General features: G+C 35.8%; 1 protein-coding gene across 5 annotated transcripts in view; it reads right to left on the bottom strand.

Moving 5' to 3' along the window:
- Positions 1-19,530, bottom strand: part of LOC145661079 (heparan-alpha-glucosaminide N-acetyltransferase-like) — a 643,046-nt gene that overhangs the window by 319,872 nt on the left and 303,644 nt on the right. For 4 of the 5 annotated variants that reach the window (XM_081726522.1, XM_081726528.1, XM_081726537.1 and 1 more), the window contains one exon: positions 6,199-6,306. The exons of the other annotated variant lie outside the window; for it this stretch is intronic. In XM_081726522.1, coding sequence (XP_081582648.1) covers positions 6,199-6,306 — 108 coding nt within the window. The remainder of the gene's footprint in view (positions 1-6,198; positions 6,307-19,530) is intronic. 5 annotated transcript variants of the gene reach the window in all.

A 19,530-nucleotide genomic window follows, 5' to 3' on the forward strand; every position in this document is an offset into this window, starting at 1 on the left:
GGAAGCCTAAATGAAAGAACTGCCTAATCTTCAAAGAACGTTCGTTAGATTGACTCCGCACATTGATATTATTATTAGTTGAAACTACAACTACACAGGGAAGCTGAACACCTATTATTATTATTATTATTATTATTAATATTATTATTATAAACGTACTTTCCCCATGCCGTAAGCGTCGGTGGACCACCGATGGACAACTAGCGACATCTCGCCAAATTTGGCGGCCCCGCAGCGACTATCCGCCGTGGACCCACTTCCGTTTTGAAAACTATACCATCAGCGGCAAAGATGCGATGAAACGCCAATGAACCACAAAAAGTAATTCCCAAAATAAGTTCAGTGGCGTAAGTGCGTAATTTGTTTACATTACAGTGAGTCTAAAAATATTTTTAAAAATTAAAAAAAGCATCCTGGGGTTGGCGCGAACCAACAACACTTAGATTACTAGCCGAGTGCCCTTTCGACTTGGCCACCGAGGCGATGAAGAGAACGTCGCTTCTAGAGGGATAAATCGTTAAGGTATTTTGAATTTGGCTAATCAGAGTGCTCCTTTAATTGTGTATATTTGACGATAACCATTTGGGAGCAGATAAAATCTGCTCGCCATGTAATTTTACAAAATTACGCGCGTCTATTTGGTTTATTTCATGGTTCTAACATATTTACATTTAAATGATCGGTGACAGTTGCCATCTAAATTCAAACAATTATACGCACTCATCTCAAGATTTTTCACCTCATGATGTAGAGGCAGGGTTACTCTTGAACCCTGGAGCTAACTTTAAGAACAATAAGGCAGGAAAAAGATATGATATAAATAAAATAGTTTCTTTGTGTATTTGTCTGTGTGCGGCGTGGGGATGAGGCGAGTGGACAGACAGTTACCAAAATTTGGTCACAGGTACCTTGGTCAAGACTCCAGATTACGACGAAGAATTTTCTTTAAATTTCGGACCAGGAGTTTACTGGGACCGGCCTCAGAACCAGAGAAGTTAACCGAAAGTTATCATATTTTTGACAGAGATATTTTGGTTCAGGCCCCAGGTTAACGCGAAGAATTTTTTGTTAAAATGCGGACCAGGGGGATCACAGTGGGGACGTTTACCGGGACATGTAAAAGTAGTAAAACTGATCGATCTTACTATCGAATTTATAGTCGAATTACTATCGAATTTTCGCGGTCGGTGAAATCAATGGTGAAACTCCGATCGCATTAACTTCCAAATTCACCCTATTTGGTCGCGGGCCGGATATGTGAAAGTAATATAAATGACCGATATTGAGTGTCAAATTCATACTTTTGGTGGTCACTGAGATCAATGGTGACACTTCCATTAGAGATGAATTGCAAATTCACCTACCACTGTATGCCTGTTGGGGTCAACCGGGGCAGGATAACGAGACATGTAAAATGAGAGCTAAATGGCTGATATTAGTGTCAAATTTATACATTTCGCGGTCGCTGAAATGAATGGTGATACTTTTACAGGCGTTGACTTCCAAATACTGCCCTCATGCGAAGAATGGGTATATTCAGCTAGTATATAATAATAACTGCATGCATATGATTGGCGATAGTTCGTGTTGGTCCCTTCTCGATACTCCGTGATCAATTGAAGGAGCGCGGACTAAAATGATGTCATCGCTGCCATGCGGTGGTAACTTCAATACCCCGACTCTAGATACCTCTTTCGACTCGACGAATCCCTGCCGCCAGTGGCACATTAGCGGCAATCCTTCGACGCGTCACTATCGCGACGATCGACGATTGCCAGGAAGTGGGCCACTAGGTGTTGATGACGCTTACAGCATGGAGTTTACGGCACGGCGTAATTAGTGCATAGTATGTTATTGTTTCCATAATTTTTCCTGGATTGTATGTTACTTCGTTTATTAGTGAGCACTAACTGGTCTACCAGGTCCTAGAATAAATGAATTTCGGCTCGCACTTTAGTGTAATTAACCTTACAGAAACAAGCCAGTTCGTTCCAAACAGCAGAACTGAACTTAGTAAGATTCGAGTTATACTTTCAGATGGCAGCGTAAGGCAGGGGTAACGTTATGGACTCATGAGTATTATAGATTTAAAGCGTAGGTTTGAATCCAGTTTGATATTAAACGAGCAATCAGTAAGAATGTGCAAGCGAACTCCTGTATCATGATAGACACGATTTCCAAATGTTGGTTGGGAAAGGGCAAATAATAACTATGAAGGCTACTAGGACAATTCGAAACAATTGTTCTGTAGTATCCACTTTTCGTGTTATTTGTTCTTAGGAAGAAACATTATACCTTTTGTTAAATATGTTTCGGGTAGAGTAACCGTTGGTGTATAGCTACCGTTCTAGACTTCGAAACGGAAAATCTTGGTTCGAATCCCCAACAGGTAGTGTTTCTTCTCATGAAATGTTCGCTACCAACGTTGGTTACAGAAGTTACAAGGCGAGAATCCGAATAAAGTGTGTGCAGTCTTCATCATACAGAGTAATAAGTAGTTTTCATATTTATTTTCGTATCTCTTTCTGTCTCTCTATCCATCTTTCTTGACCTTTGCTTATCGTGTCTAGCATCTTTCTCTTCCCCCTCTCTCTCACACACACAAATACGCAATCTGTCAAGGAAATACAATTTTTTTTCTCTGGGTTAACTAGTCTCAATCGAATCACCGTTTCACTGTCATGACCCGTTTTAGCTCTAGCGTGTTTATTCTATCATTGCGTATTACAATGTTATATAAGCAATAGGTGGAATCGGGAGTGGATATTCAGAACAGACAAATATAACAGAAATGACTAGAAGATGGCCTCCGTTTGGGTTATTTCAAGAGAGATTTTATTTATATAAATTTTACATAAAATTCGTTTCCATTCTATAACTCTTCAATTTGTTTTATCCACGTATGAAATGCGAACCTATAATGAACCAACATCCAATTCTACTTTTAAAAATTTGCAATTTTTCATTATGATATAATTTCGACTTTTAATGTAGTCTTTTTCTGATAGAAATTTAGCAGTCAAATAGGACTCATTCAATTTTTCTTTCTGTCTTATTTCTATAATTTCTTTTTCTTTATTGTTCAGTTTGTATTAATAGTCAGGAATGGAAGTTGTCCTACGCTACCTACTTGGTTTATTATAATGTATTTCAAATCAGTACGTTTAATGAATACTACCGAATTTGCAACTGAACCACGTGGAAAAACAGGATGCTTGTTAAACTATTGTCATGATCCTAGATATGTCTCGTAACTTTTCAGTTTCAGTCGAAATTGAGTACTTAATTTGATCTTCAAGTTCGGTATTCATTTAAAAATGACTAAATAAAATTTTCAAGGATACTCTACTTATTTATTTGAACTGTTCTGACAAAAATTAAAAAAAAAACGTTATTTCTATATTACTGTTGGACTTCTGGAGACGGAACTTTATAATGTTAAGTTCTTTTCTTGATATAACAATTGGGTTTACAAGTAGGGTCTCGTCTGTTTATCTTGCATGGGAGGTCCACAAATCTACTACGGTAACGGTATCCCTTAGCCTGTGTTTGTATCTCCGTTTCCTGTGCTGTTAGGCGTTTATATTAAACCTCTACATTATGTAAGCTACTTTTTCATTTCCGAGTTTTTTTGAAAAAGGAAAGAAACTGCCTTCCTCTTATATTTATTTCTTACCATTTATCTTGTTTCGACTGCTTATGTGAGATCATTTTGTAACTTTTTATGTCATGCATTTTCCTCACAATAATAAAACCGGTATTCTTAACAATTTACTTTATTCTCTTTCTTGCAGTTTGCCACTCTGATATATTAGTGACAGAATTGGGGTTTGGTCGAACGCCTTTCGAAATCTGAACGAACACAACAGCCGAGCTTTTGGGGTTGCCTACAATGCGGGAAAAGGAGAATTGTAGGTGGTAATGCACTTTTGGAGTTGTGTAACATTGCATTTTAAATAGTAAAATGTAAACAGCAAATTACTTTTTGTTGCCTAAGAGTATTAATATATTGTTAGAAAGTACAATCATATGTATCTACTCTATAGCAAATAAATAAGGTACCTTTCCTTATATTGAAAATAGTATTTTATTTTTATATTTGCATATTTTTATTTTTTATTTTATTACAATTTCTTTCTCTAAATTTTTTGTAAGGATTTCTGAATATTTCTTTTTAAAATAACATTCATGTATTTTATTTCTACAACCCGTACAATTACAAAAGAGTAATCATAAAACGTACTTAATACAATAAGTATGTTTATTCCATATAAGATAAAGAAAAAATACAGAAAATTTTTATTCGCAAAAGAGTATCAGTTATCATTACATAATATTTTATTTTTTCTTCAGAAAGTAAAAGGACATTATTTTGCCTAATGTTACTATTATAATATATTTTTTCTTTTACTTTATAGCATTAATATTTGAAAGACCGTGAAAATAATACATTGCTTGAATTACAATTGATAAACATCTACAGGGAAGAAACGTGGAGTGATACACGGTAGATGATACATAACTTATTAATTTAATATAATTCTCCAGGATAATTCTCACATGGAGAAAACGCTTAGCATAAAACGGTATTATAAAGCAACTTAAACACCATTTTGACACAAACAGTTCTTTCACTCATCCATCAGATCACTTCATCAGTCTTCATCAGTGTATAATCCATCTGAACAGTCGGAACCGGTTTGATCTAAACTGACTGTAACGTATTGTTTATGGAGAATAGAATTATCAAAAAATATACATTATTGTGATAAGCTTTGCAAATCAAATTTATATTATGTTTCATTAAATTATTATTTTATAAAAAAAATAACTGATATTCTAGAGCACCATGTCTACATAGTTCTAAAAGATAACCTTGAAGCACGATGGTTCGGAAACTTCTGAATCTTTTTTCCAACTCGCAAATAAAGGAGCCGCCGCGCAGTCCGGCTGGCGTCTGCAGCAGAAAATAAAAAACGAAAGCGACCGCTCGCGGAGAATCAAGTAAACGGATCTTCTTTCGGCGACAACAGCTAACGGAACAACAAACGTACCAGATAAAGCGGCCAACAAAAGGTAGGTAGCTGAAAAAGGTAAGTAATCAATCTAATACTGATATACCTACAGTAGGTCGGCACTCAAACAGTGCCCCCTCCCTCTTACATACGTCAAAAATTGTATTAAATCCATATGCCGCGTCTTAGTATTAATGAAATAATATTATGTAATCATAAGTAGAAAAGTCTAATATTATGTAATCAAAGTGCCTCACCCATTAAAAATGATGTAGTATTACGTAATCATAAGTTGAAATAGCCTAATATACGTAATCAAAGTGCCATGCCCATTAAAATGATCTAGTTCATTACCCTCCAACCACGCAATGCATTGGATCCACTGGATGCATTGGAAAATTCACTGGATTTTTTTTTTTTTTTTGTCTCTAAGAGCATGGAAATCGTCAAAAGTGTCTATTTACCCTAAAATTATCGTAAGTTTGAGTAACAAAAAGGCAATGTATTTAGGAGATAAGTACTTAGGTTTAACGAGGATGTAATAAGGAACGACTACATAAAAGACTTAGCGGTTTTAAAAAGTCGCTCTCTGGAAGAGAAGTTTCAAAATGGAAGAGTTATATGGCTTGAGTATGTAGAAACACGAAATGAAGTCAATGTGGGAAAGAAAGAAATAATGATATCCTTCAGTTTTAGGTCTCATTCACATGCCACAAAAGCTAAAGGTGAAGAGGAATATGAATGAAATTATGGAATTAAGGAAGTTCGAGAAAACAGGAGAACCAGACAAAATCCGCATATGTTGTTTGTACACCACAATGACCACTAGGTGCCAACTGAGATAGAACGAGGGACTCTCCCCCAGGGGTGAATGCTCTGCCATTGGCCAACCGTGATAATTGGAAAGCTGTAAATGCCAGAAAAAAGGAATAAGGAAAGACTGAATATAGGATGAACAACACACAAGATTGAGGAGGACGAGATAAATGGTGGAAGACGTCCAGAAACATAAGAAAAAGGTGGACGAAGAAATACCCATCCAATTTGAACATGGGAGAAGGGAGAGAAGAACAAGAAGAGTACATACTACTTACGCATATTTACTGAAAAAGAATTTCAATTGAAATTATGGTAACCTTAGAACTATAAAATACGAAAAAATAATTTACATTTTGTAGCTTACCAGGGAAAAACTAAGTCTGCTACAGTCAAACCATTCCAAGCAGAGTGCTTGAAAAACCAGTACTTTCCTCCACCATAGTTGACAAATATCATAATGGTTATGCACAATCTGGAAAGGAGTAAGTTATGATCCATTTATATGGACTGAAATTATTCTTTTTTTTTTATGTTAAACACTGCAATTTACAGTATCAAAAATGTGTTAACCTCTACTCTTAGCTATATCACCTACCAATGCTAACAAATGTCCCCACGTGTTACTTTAGGCAATATTTTGCGTTTCTCGTTCTGCACACTTCGTATAGAATTAGCATGAACTGGATGTCCCGCAAAAAATACGAATGTCCTGTATAAGCATCTTAATGATCTTTCCCCTATTCTTTTCCTGTCTAGGGCACATATCAAAACATCGTGGAACACGCGTTCAATTATTTTAAAGAGCGGTTGAAACACGAAATTTCATGTAACTAGCATTATGGGATTTCGATGAAGAAAGAATTAATTTTTTCGGCAAAGTGATTTTAGCAAATGTTCTCGGGCTACCAGTCAAGTGAAGATATTGGCACCCGATGTTTCGAATGCGGACATTGCATTCATCTCAAGGGATTGTGATGAAGAGACCGAAGATATGGGAGCACATATACAGAGTGGCCAAGATAAAAGAGACCACATGTAACACTGAACGTGAAATTTGGAACTTTGTGAGTGCTATTTCTTAACGTTAGTGCGGCGCTCGAGCGGGGTGAAGTGATGTTGAGAGTCTGTTAGTGATCTCAGGCTGCGTTGTGAGGCTGAGAGGCTGCGTTGTGAGTAGTCAGTTTTAAGCTTGTTGTGTGTGTGATACAGTTGCGCAGAGTGCTTTCTTCAGCCGAAAAAAAGAGTATTTATTGTTGAAACTTATTTCGCATGTAAATCTTTTAAAACTTTAAATGAAAGATTCACGATAAAATATAAAGATAAAGCTCCTCCTGCAAAAAGTGCTGTGCAGAAATTGATCACTAAATTTAAAGGAACAGGTTCAGTCGCTAACGCCAAACGTAACCGTGCAAAAACAGTTTGTTCGCCGGAAAATATGGAACATGTTCAAGAGGCTATGGTAAGAAGTCCACGGAAATCAACTAGACGTCTATCCTCCCAATTAAACATCAAACGAACTTCATGGCAGAACATGTCGAAGCAGTTAGATATGCAAGCATACAAAGTAAGGGTTATGCGGGTTACGCACAATTACAACACTATTGTAAATGGTTACTTATGGATATCGCTGATCGTTATCTCAATCAAAATCTTTACTTCAGAACAGACGAAGCATGGTTTCCCCTTAACGGATATGCCAACTGTCAAAGTACACGCTATTCGTCAACAGAAAAACCAGGGAATAATTTGAGGTGCCTCTGCATGATTTGAAAATAGTTGTTTTGTGTGCAGTTTCACGCCAACGGACCGTAGACCCCATTTTCTTTAATACCAACGTAAATTCTGAAGTGTATATAACGGAATTGTTGGAACCATTCATAGCGCAGCTAACGGAGGCGGAACTAGACTATGAGTTTTTCCAGCAAGATGGAGCTACGATATACACTTAACGGTTTTCAGTGCCATACGTCCATGAAGCTTTCGGAGAACAACGTAAAGTTTACGCAGGTTTATGGGCTTCCAGATCGCCGGATTTGTCTACCTGTGAGTTTTATTTGTGAGGTAACTTAAAGGGTGAAGTCTACAATAACAACCCACATACAATTGAAGAATTGAAAACAAACATTTGCAATGCGATTGCAGAAGTCACACGAAATGAAGAGGCAAAAGTTCGCAGAAACATCTTGAGCCGTGCTGAGTTCATGGTTCGAAGTTGATGGTGAACATTTTCAGTGCCTCCTATGAAGTATTGACCTATTGAATGTTCAGTGCCTTGTTCTTGATAATACTACATTGCTCCATAATAAATTAATATTCTGTAATCTGTATTTATAATAAAAGAGTTACAACACATGGGTCGTTTTATCTTGGGCACCCTGTATATAGGTTTATATTTATTAATGAAGCTATGAATGAAGAGTTGTGATTAGCTAAGGGATATGCTGGCTCCTGACTGGCTGTTGTTATGGCTACGAGAAATGGGTTTGTTCAACGCCTGTTTTTTTTTAAGGGCCGACCAAATAATTGAAACCCATTGTTTCTTTCACGTGATAGCTTTCTTTATTATTCTGTCCCATAAATAGCTGGAATTGACTCAGCTGGTATTAGTAAAATGACTGGTAACTTATGTGTCCGTTCTAAGGTATGCTCTGCTAGTACTAGCTCTTCCGGTTGCTGGAGTCTTATATAGCTGCGGTGTCCTTTGCATCGTTGTACTATCATACGTCCAGTTTGCCCTATATATGATCTTTCACATTCATATAGTATACGATATACTTTAGAAGTGTGTAGGTCAATGTTTTCTTTCAGTGGTTTGAGTAACGCTCTGATGTTGGCTACAGGTTTCGAATAACTTTTATACTGTACAGAGATATAAGAAATATTCTGGTGAGTTTGTTGGAGGTGTGGCTGATTAAAAGCAATACAGTAGTAGAAAGATACTCCTCACTCTTGACCTTTTCGATCACTCTGTGTTGGGAAGTAACATCCCTTCCTCATGGCCATGTCGATATCTGTAACACTTTAGCCATTCTTTTGTAATGTCGAACGAAGATGATTGAATTCTTCTTGTAAACTTTCCTTGTCACTTACGGAGAATGCTCTGTGGGCCAAGATGTTTAGTACTATAGGACTAGTGATGACAGCGGCTCACATTGAAATAAAGATTCGTATGTGTCGGCTTCTTATATACGCTGTCCTAATGTCCCATTAGGTTTATAGCGAGCAAGAATATCAAGGAAAGAGAAATATCCATTCCGCCCCAATTTCATAGTGAATTTGATTTGAGGATTGAGAAATTTCAGAAAGTGATGTAGTGTTTCAGGGCTATGTGCCAGATAGCAAAAGAGTCGTCAACGTATCTAAAGAAGCAGGACGGCTGCTTACAAGGGACATCACCCAGGTGTCCGGCTCCGATTTCAATGATTTTTTTGTGATAGAGGCCATGTATGCATTATTTGTGACGACAGAAACTTTTACCATGGTGCATTTTTTCTATTTTTTAATATAATTTTTAAGAGTTGTGATGTGGTTATTAGAGATTACTGCAGAAGTTCCTTACTACTCTATGTAAACGGATTGTTAATTAAAAAAGTGAAGTGAATACATATAAGGCTTAGGTATGGTAGGTATGAACTTGACGGCAGCCATCTTGAAATCCGCCACTTTGAATTCAGGTCAAGTTTTTTAAATGGGAATAGGGTAATATTATACATAATTTCGGACTAGAATTTAATCAGGAAAAAAATGAAGAACTTAGTTTTAAGATACGTACCTTAGGGGAGAAGTTCCAGGCATATTAACTGTTTATACTTACTATGTGCGTAAGTCCCTTACCTCCGCTTCTAACCTGCGTATTAATGATAATAAGTGGATAAAAGCTTCGGTAATACACATTAGGCCTAGAGGAAAGTGGTACGGTAAGGGTAACCTTGACGTCAGCCATCTTGAAATTTCCCATTTGGAATTAAAGTGAAGTTTAGAAAAATGAAAACCATAGCATGTGACACCTCATTTTAATAGCAAATTTTCCCAAAAAGGTAATGGTATGCTCATTTCTGTTCTATAGTTAACCAGTATGAATTTGGGACAGATTCTGATGTGCATCAAACATCCATTATTCGATCTTTCAAATTGGCAACACTCCTAATTTTCACCCCATGTTTTAAGATTCCAACTAACACTTTGCAATTGTTGCCATGGCTCATGTTTTCTAAATTTATTAGATTTTTTAATAGTTGCGACTTGCCAGTTCATGAATAGTGTTGGGATAAGCACCCAGTAATCTTTCTGAATTTTGAAGACTTGCAATGTGATTATTATTTCAAACCAGAACACATGAGAGGTGGTATGAGACGTGAACATGAGAAGGCTTTAGAGACATGAACAAACAAAAATTGAATTGTAATTGATTCTCATGACATGAACACAAAATTATTATGAAATATATCGCACAATGTTGTACAAACGACAAATAATAATAATAATAATCTTCAAAGGAACACTAGCAATTAATAGATTAGTAGATCTACCGATCAGGTGCCTCACGTAAATTCCAATGTCAACGTCACACTCAATAAACAAAAATAAACATCCCATTGGCTTTTTGGGAAAATTTGCTAATAAAATGAGGTGTCACATGCTATGGTTTTCATTTTTCAAAACTTCAATGTTAGAAGTGAAGGTAAGGGACTTACGCACATAGTAAGTATAAAGAATTAATATGCCTGAAACTTCTCCCCAAATGTGCGTATCTTGAAACTAACTTCACCATTCTTTTCTTGATTAAATTTTAGTTGGAAATTATGTATCATATTACCCTATTCCAATTTTAAAAACCTGATCTTAATTCAGGATGGCTGCCGTCAATGTCATACCTACTATACGACTTTCCCTAGGCCTTATATGTAGCCAGATGATTGTTCTTCACTTTTTTCATTAACGCTCCGTTTACAAATAGTAAGGAACTTCTGCAGTAATCTCTAATATCTACATCCCAAGTCGTCTATCTTCTCCATATAAGCTTGTGTAGGCAGTTGGACCGTCGCATTACCCTTGTCAGCTGGCAGTATTATCATGTGTGGGTTATCAAGAAGGGAGTCAAGAGGACGCCAAAGGGCGCCCAAGATATCAGCTCGCAAAAACCCTCACGTCATGGTTGAAAATTGTGAATATCACATCAAAAACTCCTCTGATATTGTTAAGATTCTGAAGAACTTGAAAGTAAATCCAAACAACGTCCTGGATAGTTTCGACGTATTGTCTCTGTTTACAACAGTTCCTGTCCAGAATGCTATGCAGCTGATACAGAATTACTTCAGCCCGGAACTAACTGACCTGATTCACCATACACTGACTTCCACCTGCTTTTTGTATAATGCATGTTACTATGACCAAACGGATGAAGTAGAAATTGGGTCTAATCTGCCTCTCAGGCCATTGTTAACTTGCACATGAAGTGTTTTGATCACGAAGTCCTTGATGTGGTGGTTCATGAGCCGTCCTGATTCTTTAGCTACGTTGAAACCTTTGGTAGATGGCTATATGAATCTGACACACTACAGGATTTGCTGGTACTTCTCAACAATTTTCACCCTCACTATGGAATTGGAGCGGAATGGATGCCTCCCTTCAGTTGACATCCTTGTTCGCCCTAAACGTGATGGAATATTATGACACTGTGTATATAGGTAGCCGACACATACGAATTTTTATTTCAATTGAAGAAGCTGTCATCATAAGTCTTAGAATGCTAAACACCTTGGCGCACAGAGCAGTTTCACTAACTGATCAGGAAAGAAAAGAGAAATTCAATCATCTTTGTTCGACATTACGAGAGAATAGCTACAGATTTACAGATACCAGCATGGCCATCAAAAAAGTCCGTTACTTCCCACCACAAAGTGATCAATAATGTCAAAAGTAAGGAGCATCTTTCTATTACTATATTACTTTTAACTCTTTGAGGCACGGGAGTCAGCATTATTTTGCATCCCTTGCTGCACGAAATAAAATCTTTTGAATTTTTAAAATGTTCATTAAAATTATACACATAGACAATCTCAAAACACACCAAATAAATTTAAATTAATTTTTCAGTTAATAGTTGGACTAAAAAAAATATCAAAGGTGGTAAGCACAACTTGTTACCGTGCCACTTAATCTGCGACTTCTCTAGCAAAATCAGCAGAATACTTGCCGGACACTATAAGCGTTATTCACAAACCTCCAGCCAACATCAGGCCATTACTCAAACCAGTGAAAATCAACCTTAACGTTCACACTTCTAGAGTATATCATATACTACCGTATATGAATGTAGCAGATCATACAAAGGCCAAACTGGACGTCGAAAAATCAAGACTAGTAGAGCATCGTTTAAAGCTGGAACGCAAAATCAATTTTACAAATACCACCATAGTAGCCAAATGCAGCAATTTTGGGGACAGAATAATAAAGGAAGCCACAGTCATCTCAAGTGAAAAGAACAGTTTCAATAAAGACAGTGGGTTTCAACTCAGACGTAAATAGACAGCTCTTTTGAGAGAAAAAGCGTTGAACAACCCAATTTCTCGTGGCGACAAAAACAGCCAATACGGAGCCAGCATTTTCCTCAGCTAATATCTTCGATCTATTCATCACAGTCCCTGAAGATGTATGCAATATCTGTATTCTAAACGTCGGATCTCAATACTTCCACCTGGCTGATAGCCCGTGATTACTTACTAAAATTTTTTTTCTCTCTCTCCTTCTCTATCTATCTATCTATCTAGCTATATATATATATATATATATATATATATATATAGCAGAGCTGTCCAAATGGCGGCCCGCGGGCCACATACGGCCCGCCAAACCATTTTCTGTAACCCACAAAGCTCTCACAATTTACGATTGTTATTACTGATAATATTTTCATTTATATTTATTCATTCTTTTAATGTTTCCACTCTTCTTTCGAAAAAAAAGCATCCATTTAACGCTTCTGTACAACAAAAAGACGCAAGCATCCATGGAAACACTGCAGTCGCTAATGTAACTACAGGCAAGGCTTCGTTACTGAAAGGAACGATTACTTCAATAATCAATACATCTAGTCTAACTTAAAAAAGGAGACCCTTTCTTCCTCGAACTCTGTCTAGAAGCCATAAGGCGCAAGAAATCCCTTTTGTCCCAAACACATAATAATAATAATAATAATAATAATAATAATAATAATAATAATAATAATAATAATACTTGCGGCCCTCCACCTTACTAGTGAAGACGTGTATGGCCCTCAGGCTCATTATAATTGGACACCACTGATTTATAGTATCCAACCTACTTCTCTACCAGCCTCTTCGCTTCTCTTCTAGAACAAAGTTTTATAAAACGGTTAAACAGGTGTCTTATTGTTTAAATGAGAAGTCTTCATATAAAATCTAATGTCTTTAAGAAGGCACAGTAGTCTTCTCAATTAACGGTATTGATTAATTACGACGTATCACTTCTGATCTCTACACGATTCTTATTCTTTATTTCCAAGAATTATTTGCACATGAACATATACACATGCTACACACACGCAACATTATACACTATAACACAAACATTACAGGTCTGTGCTATACGAAATCGAATACTGCATGTTTCAGATGTTAGATCAATAACTTGTTTCATTATCTCCTTTGCAGGCTGATTTCAATGTTTTACCTTTCGTTAAACAAATCACTCAAATACAATTTGATATAATAAGGAATATTTAAAATCAAACATAATAAAATATATAGATTGTCACTTACTTTACAAAACAGAAATTCATATTTACAATATTAGAAATCATGAAAACTAATTACATGTAAAACATATATTTCCTATACATAATTATGCGTAGTTTAAATTGTATAAACAAAACTTATTATTATTATATTATCTTTCATATATATATATAATTCAACACAAAAACTGAAATATATGTCAAAGTTTTATTTAAAAATATCAATATTTGTTTACTTAATAAAATACCAATACTTCTTTCTAAATAAATAAAATATAAATATTTGTAAGACTAATATTTTTAGCAGACATTACAACATTGATACTAGCTTGCATAATCGAATGACAGTTTAACATCTCAGTCATAGATTTTGAGGCTAAAAAAGCTATGTTTCTTTGAATAAATTTCGGTACCAAAAGTTTTGTGAAAACATTTCTAGCGGCCTGTGTTACAGTCCTACTTGATCTTATGACCAAGTCAGAACCTTATTACATCTATTATCATGAAATAATATCTTAAGGATATAATGGTTTGCAATTTTCTCTTCCTTTTCCCTTATATTTGTATCATCCTCTTCAAATCGCCTATTTCCGTGATAGGAAAAATTAACAACTACATGAGAAATAGATTTAACAGGATCGTGACATATGCTGCAAGAAATCTCCATCTCAGGTTATGATCAGATGAAGGCAACTCTGATACTATACCTGGTGATACGGATTTTGATAAGTCTATGAACATATTATCATGTAATGAAGTATTATCAAGCAGAACACAGTTCGCGACCAGATCATTCTTAAAATAAATCACATATTTCCCCCGATTGTTTGGTAATCCACATGCTAAAGAACTTCTCTTAAGCTGCTTCTTGCTCTATTGCAAAACCAGATCATTCCTAAAATAAATCACATTTTCCCCCTAACTGTTTGGTAAGCCACGTGTTAAAGAACTTAAGTTGCTTCTTGCTCTACAGCCAAATTTTAATATTTTTGCACTTCTAGTTTAGCAATACGATTATCCTGAACAGGATTAATCTGAGATTAAACTTTGCAGCAATCGATCTTCTCCAGAAGCTTTTAACGGATAGATAAATTTTAGCTGAGTTAACAACATAATGTTATTAACGCATACAAAACACATCCAATATCTCTTTTTAATATAAAATACACAATCTGTTATTGACCCGTGGATATGAAACCATTTTTTTAAAAAGGGATTTCGAAATAAGATCGTCGAGGAAGGTTAAAACCATGTGTGAGGCAAAGCTAGGTATCCATACATAAAAGAATTTAGGCAGAATATACACAGGAAGTTTGTAATAATACTGCTTTTTGTCTACGCTTTAGAATTAGCTTCACGTTCTGCCCAGTTCTTCAATATGATGTTTGATTTCAATTCCCTTGAAAAAGGTATATGTGCATCCAAGGTATTCAAAACTTCACCAACCTCTACAAAACTTTCGTCAACCTCTACATCTTTAATTTTCTTCCTATGCCATAATAACTCATAGTTCTTCACCCTCCACGATCTACTGCTAGATATCAGATGAAATGCCACACCAAACTTACGCACAGAAATGCTTTATTAACGCTTCTATCCGCCTCAGACCATCGAAAGTATTAAAAATACCTTTTAGCTCTTGTTTAAAACTTGCAATTAGCAGAATATTGTCCGCATAGATCAACACCGGTGTTTTTACTGTACCAACACTTATCCTTTACCTACTGTAGCAATAGCATATCACTTTCACATATTTATTTTATTACTGTTCATAACTAAGTTAAACAAGAGGGGAATCAGACGGTCTCCTTGCCAGTACCTCTCTTAACTTTGACCTCAACCCGAATGCCACTAATTTCAGTACACTTGTTATCGTACAAATTAAAATTATTCTAAGGTAGTTATTGGGAATACCGCCATTTTTAAGTGATTCAATAACAGTACTGTATATGACACAGTATCAAATGCTTCGGAAACGTTTATTACAAAACCAAATATTGCTTTCTCTTTTTGACTGCTGAATAACTGTATCTGGAATAAAACAATTCATAAGAGTAAAAGAGCCAGAAATGAAGCCTTTTTAGCTATAAGAAACTCGGTAACTTTCCTCAATCTTACATAAAATATACTGCAAATATTCAAAACAACAAGGAAGGAATTGTTATTGATCGCCAGTTGTTCATCATCTGTGATAATCTTATGTGTCTTGAAATCAAGACTGTTCGATTCGTTCTGCAGGAGACCGGCATATATCTACTACACAAAAGAATTATACATGTTTTTAAATAGACAATAAAACTTTACAAAAATCATTTACTATTACACATTCTTCAATTCTTAACATATTTTCACCTGGCGTCCCCATAATTCTTTGTAAAATTTCCTAACTGCTTCACCTTCTGATGTTACATCAGGACTTTCAACTCCATGTTCCTGTCAAGTACTAAAAATTTTGTTAACTTACTGGAGTATCTCTGGTCTGCTCACTGTCTCTTCGACATTGACATACTTACACAACAATTACAATAGTATAGATCAAGGTTTCCCAACCTGGGAGTCACTACTCCTAGGAGGGTCGCGAGGGTTTCATGGGAGTCACTGTGATAAACGGAAGAGATAACTATAATTAGAATCTAATACTGAAAAATATATTTATATTATATTGAATTTTGTTCTGATAGGCATATTTTTATTTTTATACATACTGTTAAGAACAACAAAAATAGGTCTATTAAACATTTTCAACAGGTGCAGAGCTGTATAAAAATCAATTTAAAAGAAAGAGGTACGAAAATAATTAGAACTGCATGTTGAAATACCAGAAAAATATAAATGCAACATAACCTGCATATTGAAATATAATTAAAATGGAAAACTAACGTGATACCTTGAGCATGGTGTGATTTCACTAGTTGCGGCAATGTCTGGTTCAATCTTTGTGACGTACATTATCAAGTCATTTTCAATGGATAAGCGATTTCTTGTTTTCTCATGCTTACCACGGAAGAAAATCCTCTTTCATACCTTTTCTTTCTCTTTTTTTCATGAGTGTCCTCTGCCAGTGCTCGAATCAGTAGGTTTATAGTTTGTTTAAAAACACATAAGTAAAATAAATTAGAATTTATTACTGTTTCAGCACTGTGATGAGGTTTAGTTAGTTGAGCATTGTTATTTAAAATTTAAAAGCAACTTTATTTCTAATAAACATCTCAATCGAATATAAAAATACGAAATGAACTAATGGAATCATCAAGTGACGGTTCAAGTGTTCAAATACCGTAAGTTGGATCAGGTGAATCTGATGTTCCTAACACTGACTCAGTTGCCAACATTAGCAGGCCTACTGGTGGCAAGTTTTCTTCTAGTACTAAATTTACAAATGTGTTATCGCACTTCAGTGTGGAAAACATTCGAATACCAGTGGATTAGCCATACACATAGGTAAAAAGCACCAGGCCATAAATGCGAACGAAGACTGTTTTCATATCGATAATAATAGCTATGCTGATTATAAAACTACACAACATATCTAACCACACAGATTTGACCTTCTAACTTGGGCAAAATCTTAACATCGTTAAGGTTCTCGACCCACATTTTAAGCCGTATCCCTCGAGGTGCTCGACCTGCAGTGGCTGATGTACTTGAAGAAGTGTTACTTAAAGTAACAATTTCAAATGACGAAAAAAAATCGCCCAACCTGTTACTATTTCCATTAGTTGCACTAACTGCGCCCAAAAAGTCAGAAAATGTAAAAAAAATCTTACCTCAGAAAATGTGAAACAGAGTTAGACAAATGTAATATAGGGATTGAGGCCTTAACTTGGCATCCAACAAAGATCAGGAAATCCCTTGCGAAACAGAATGTTTCCAATCTTAAGATTGTAGAAAATAAACTTGCAGGTGGTAACATCCATACAGCAGTCCGTCAACTAATATCTGATGATACTGTTGTAACCTCCGATATTTCTGTTTGAGACGCTGCTGGAGAAGCATCGAGTCCACCCTGGTGAATTAAGTTTACCGAATCTTCCTGAGAATCCAAACAGCTGTCTAGGAGTTTTGATTAATGAACTGAAAATTGCTATTAACCGCTTAACTTAAAACCACGAATTATTACGTCATTTTTTGCCCTAAAATTATGATCACGAATATATTCGTGCAAAGCGAAATGATCTGAATATAAATTTAAACGGCGATTCCTTACGTTCGCCATACGCAGCTGAGTATATGGGTGTCTGATAGATGTGTGTAAGATCAAGGGCGCCGATTTCTGTAAATTTTTTGGAGGGCCCACTTAGACGCAGAAGGTGTATATATGACGATGTTAAGACAAATTGCATTCAAATTATACCAAATATTGTATATTCATAAATATACTAAGGGTGCCACATGAGCTTTGGACGGCCCGGACCCCCAAGATCGGCGCCCCTGGGTAAGATTCATTTAACTATTTTCGGCTAATATTTTGCATTGGAGGCCAATGCCTATTGACGAAATGACGGAACTGAAATAGCATATCTACATTGTACAGAGAAATCATTTGCCTTATTTCTCTTTGAAATAATGGTATTTTTTGCAAAAAAAAAAAAAAAAAAAATACAAAAATTCGTAGTAGATTCAATGAAATATCTACTTATACTCTACTCATTTTTCCCACTGTTTCGTTTTCTCAAGATGCTAGTGTAATTTGGTAATGTTTACTGTGGAACGTAAATATTCGGGATTTTAATATTTCTTGCGGGAAAATTTAAATCTCAATTTTGATCATTTTGTAGTTCAAATAAATTGAACAAACTGAATAAAACATTGTAAAAGATTCGTTGTCGCTTCATGTACACGAAAAGTGTTCAAAAAAGTAAGACTAACAATAATATACACCTGCTTTCATTACGAACGAATATAATCGTGGTTTTAAAATCGGTAATTCTCAAGTGCCTAATTCGGGCCTAAATTTTAGACAGTTTTAGTAATGTTTGCTTCCACGTACCTCTACCTTCAACGTAGAAAAGAAATAACCAATAAAAGAATTATAAAATTTGGAACGACTTTTGCGAACAAAATTACAAGTTAGGCGGTTAAATCCTTTCCATCTGGCAGCGCAGGAGGTTGCGATGGTCTTCGCCCTTCGATTCTCAAAGATCTTTTATCCTGTCAAGTACTTAAATAGAATGAAAAGCTCTTAAAATCTTATGTGATCTGTTAAATTTAATTATTTCAGGAAAAGTACCCTTGGAAGTTCGCCCATTGCTTTTCGGAGCCAAACTTACGCTCTTAAAAAGGAAATATGGTGGAATTAGACCTATCACCGCTGGGAATGTTTGTCGCGGAATATCAGCAAAAATTATATGCTTCAGAACACGGGAGCGTTATAAGAACTTCTTGTCACCTCATCAAGTTGGTGTTTCTATTCCCAATCGAGCTGAAGCAGCTGCATATGCAATCTGGGTTTATTCTTCCTCCACTCAGAATGCTTCTAAGGCTATCTTAAAGCTGGATTTTCGCAATGCATTCAAAGAGCTTCGCCGTGATGACATGCTTACTACAGTGTTGAATGAATTTCATTCAATCTATCCATATGTTTACCAATGTTACGCTGAACCTAGCAATCTATTCTTATGCAAAGACACTATTTCATCCCAGAGAGCAGTACAACCAGGAGATCTCTGGGTCCAGCACTTTTTGCTGTAACCATTCATTCCTTAGTGAAATCAATTAACACTGATTTAAACATCTGGTATTTGGATGATGGGATATTGCTGGTGATCCTGAAGTAGTTCTTTCAACTCTAATATAAATAAATGAGAAGCCATTTGCACTTGGTTGCACTTGGCCTACATCTGAATTTTTCAAAATGTGAAGTTGGTTTTCTTGGACAGAAGAATCCACGTTCGACCTATTATTCAGAAAATTTGACGAAGCTGCCCACGTCTCCTAACT

The sequence above is a fragment of the Thermobia domestica genome, chromosome 1, assembly GCF_964235325.1.
Source record: "Thermobia domestica chromosome 1, izTheDome1.hap1.1, whole genome shotgun sequence".
Taxonomy (NCBI): Eukaryota; Metazoa; Arthropoda; class Insecta; order Zygentoma; family Lepismatidae; genus Thermobia; species Thermobia domestica.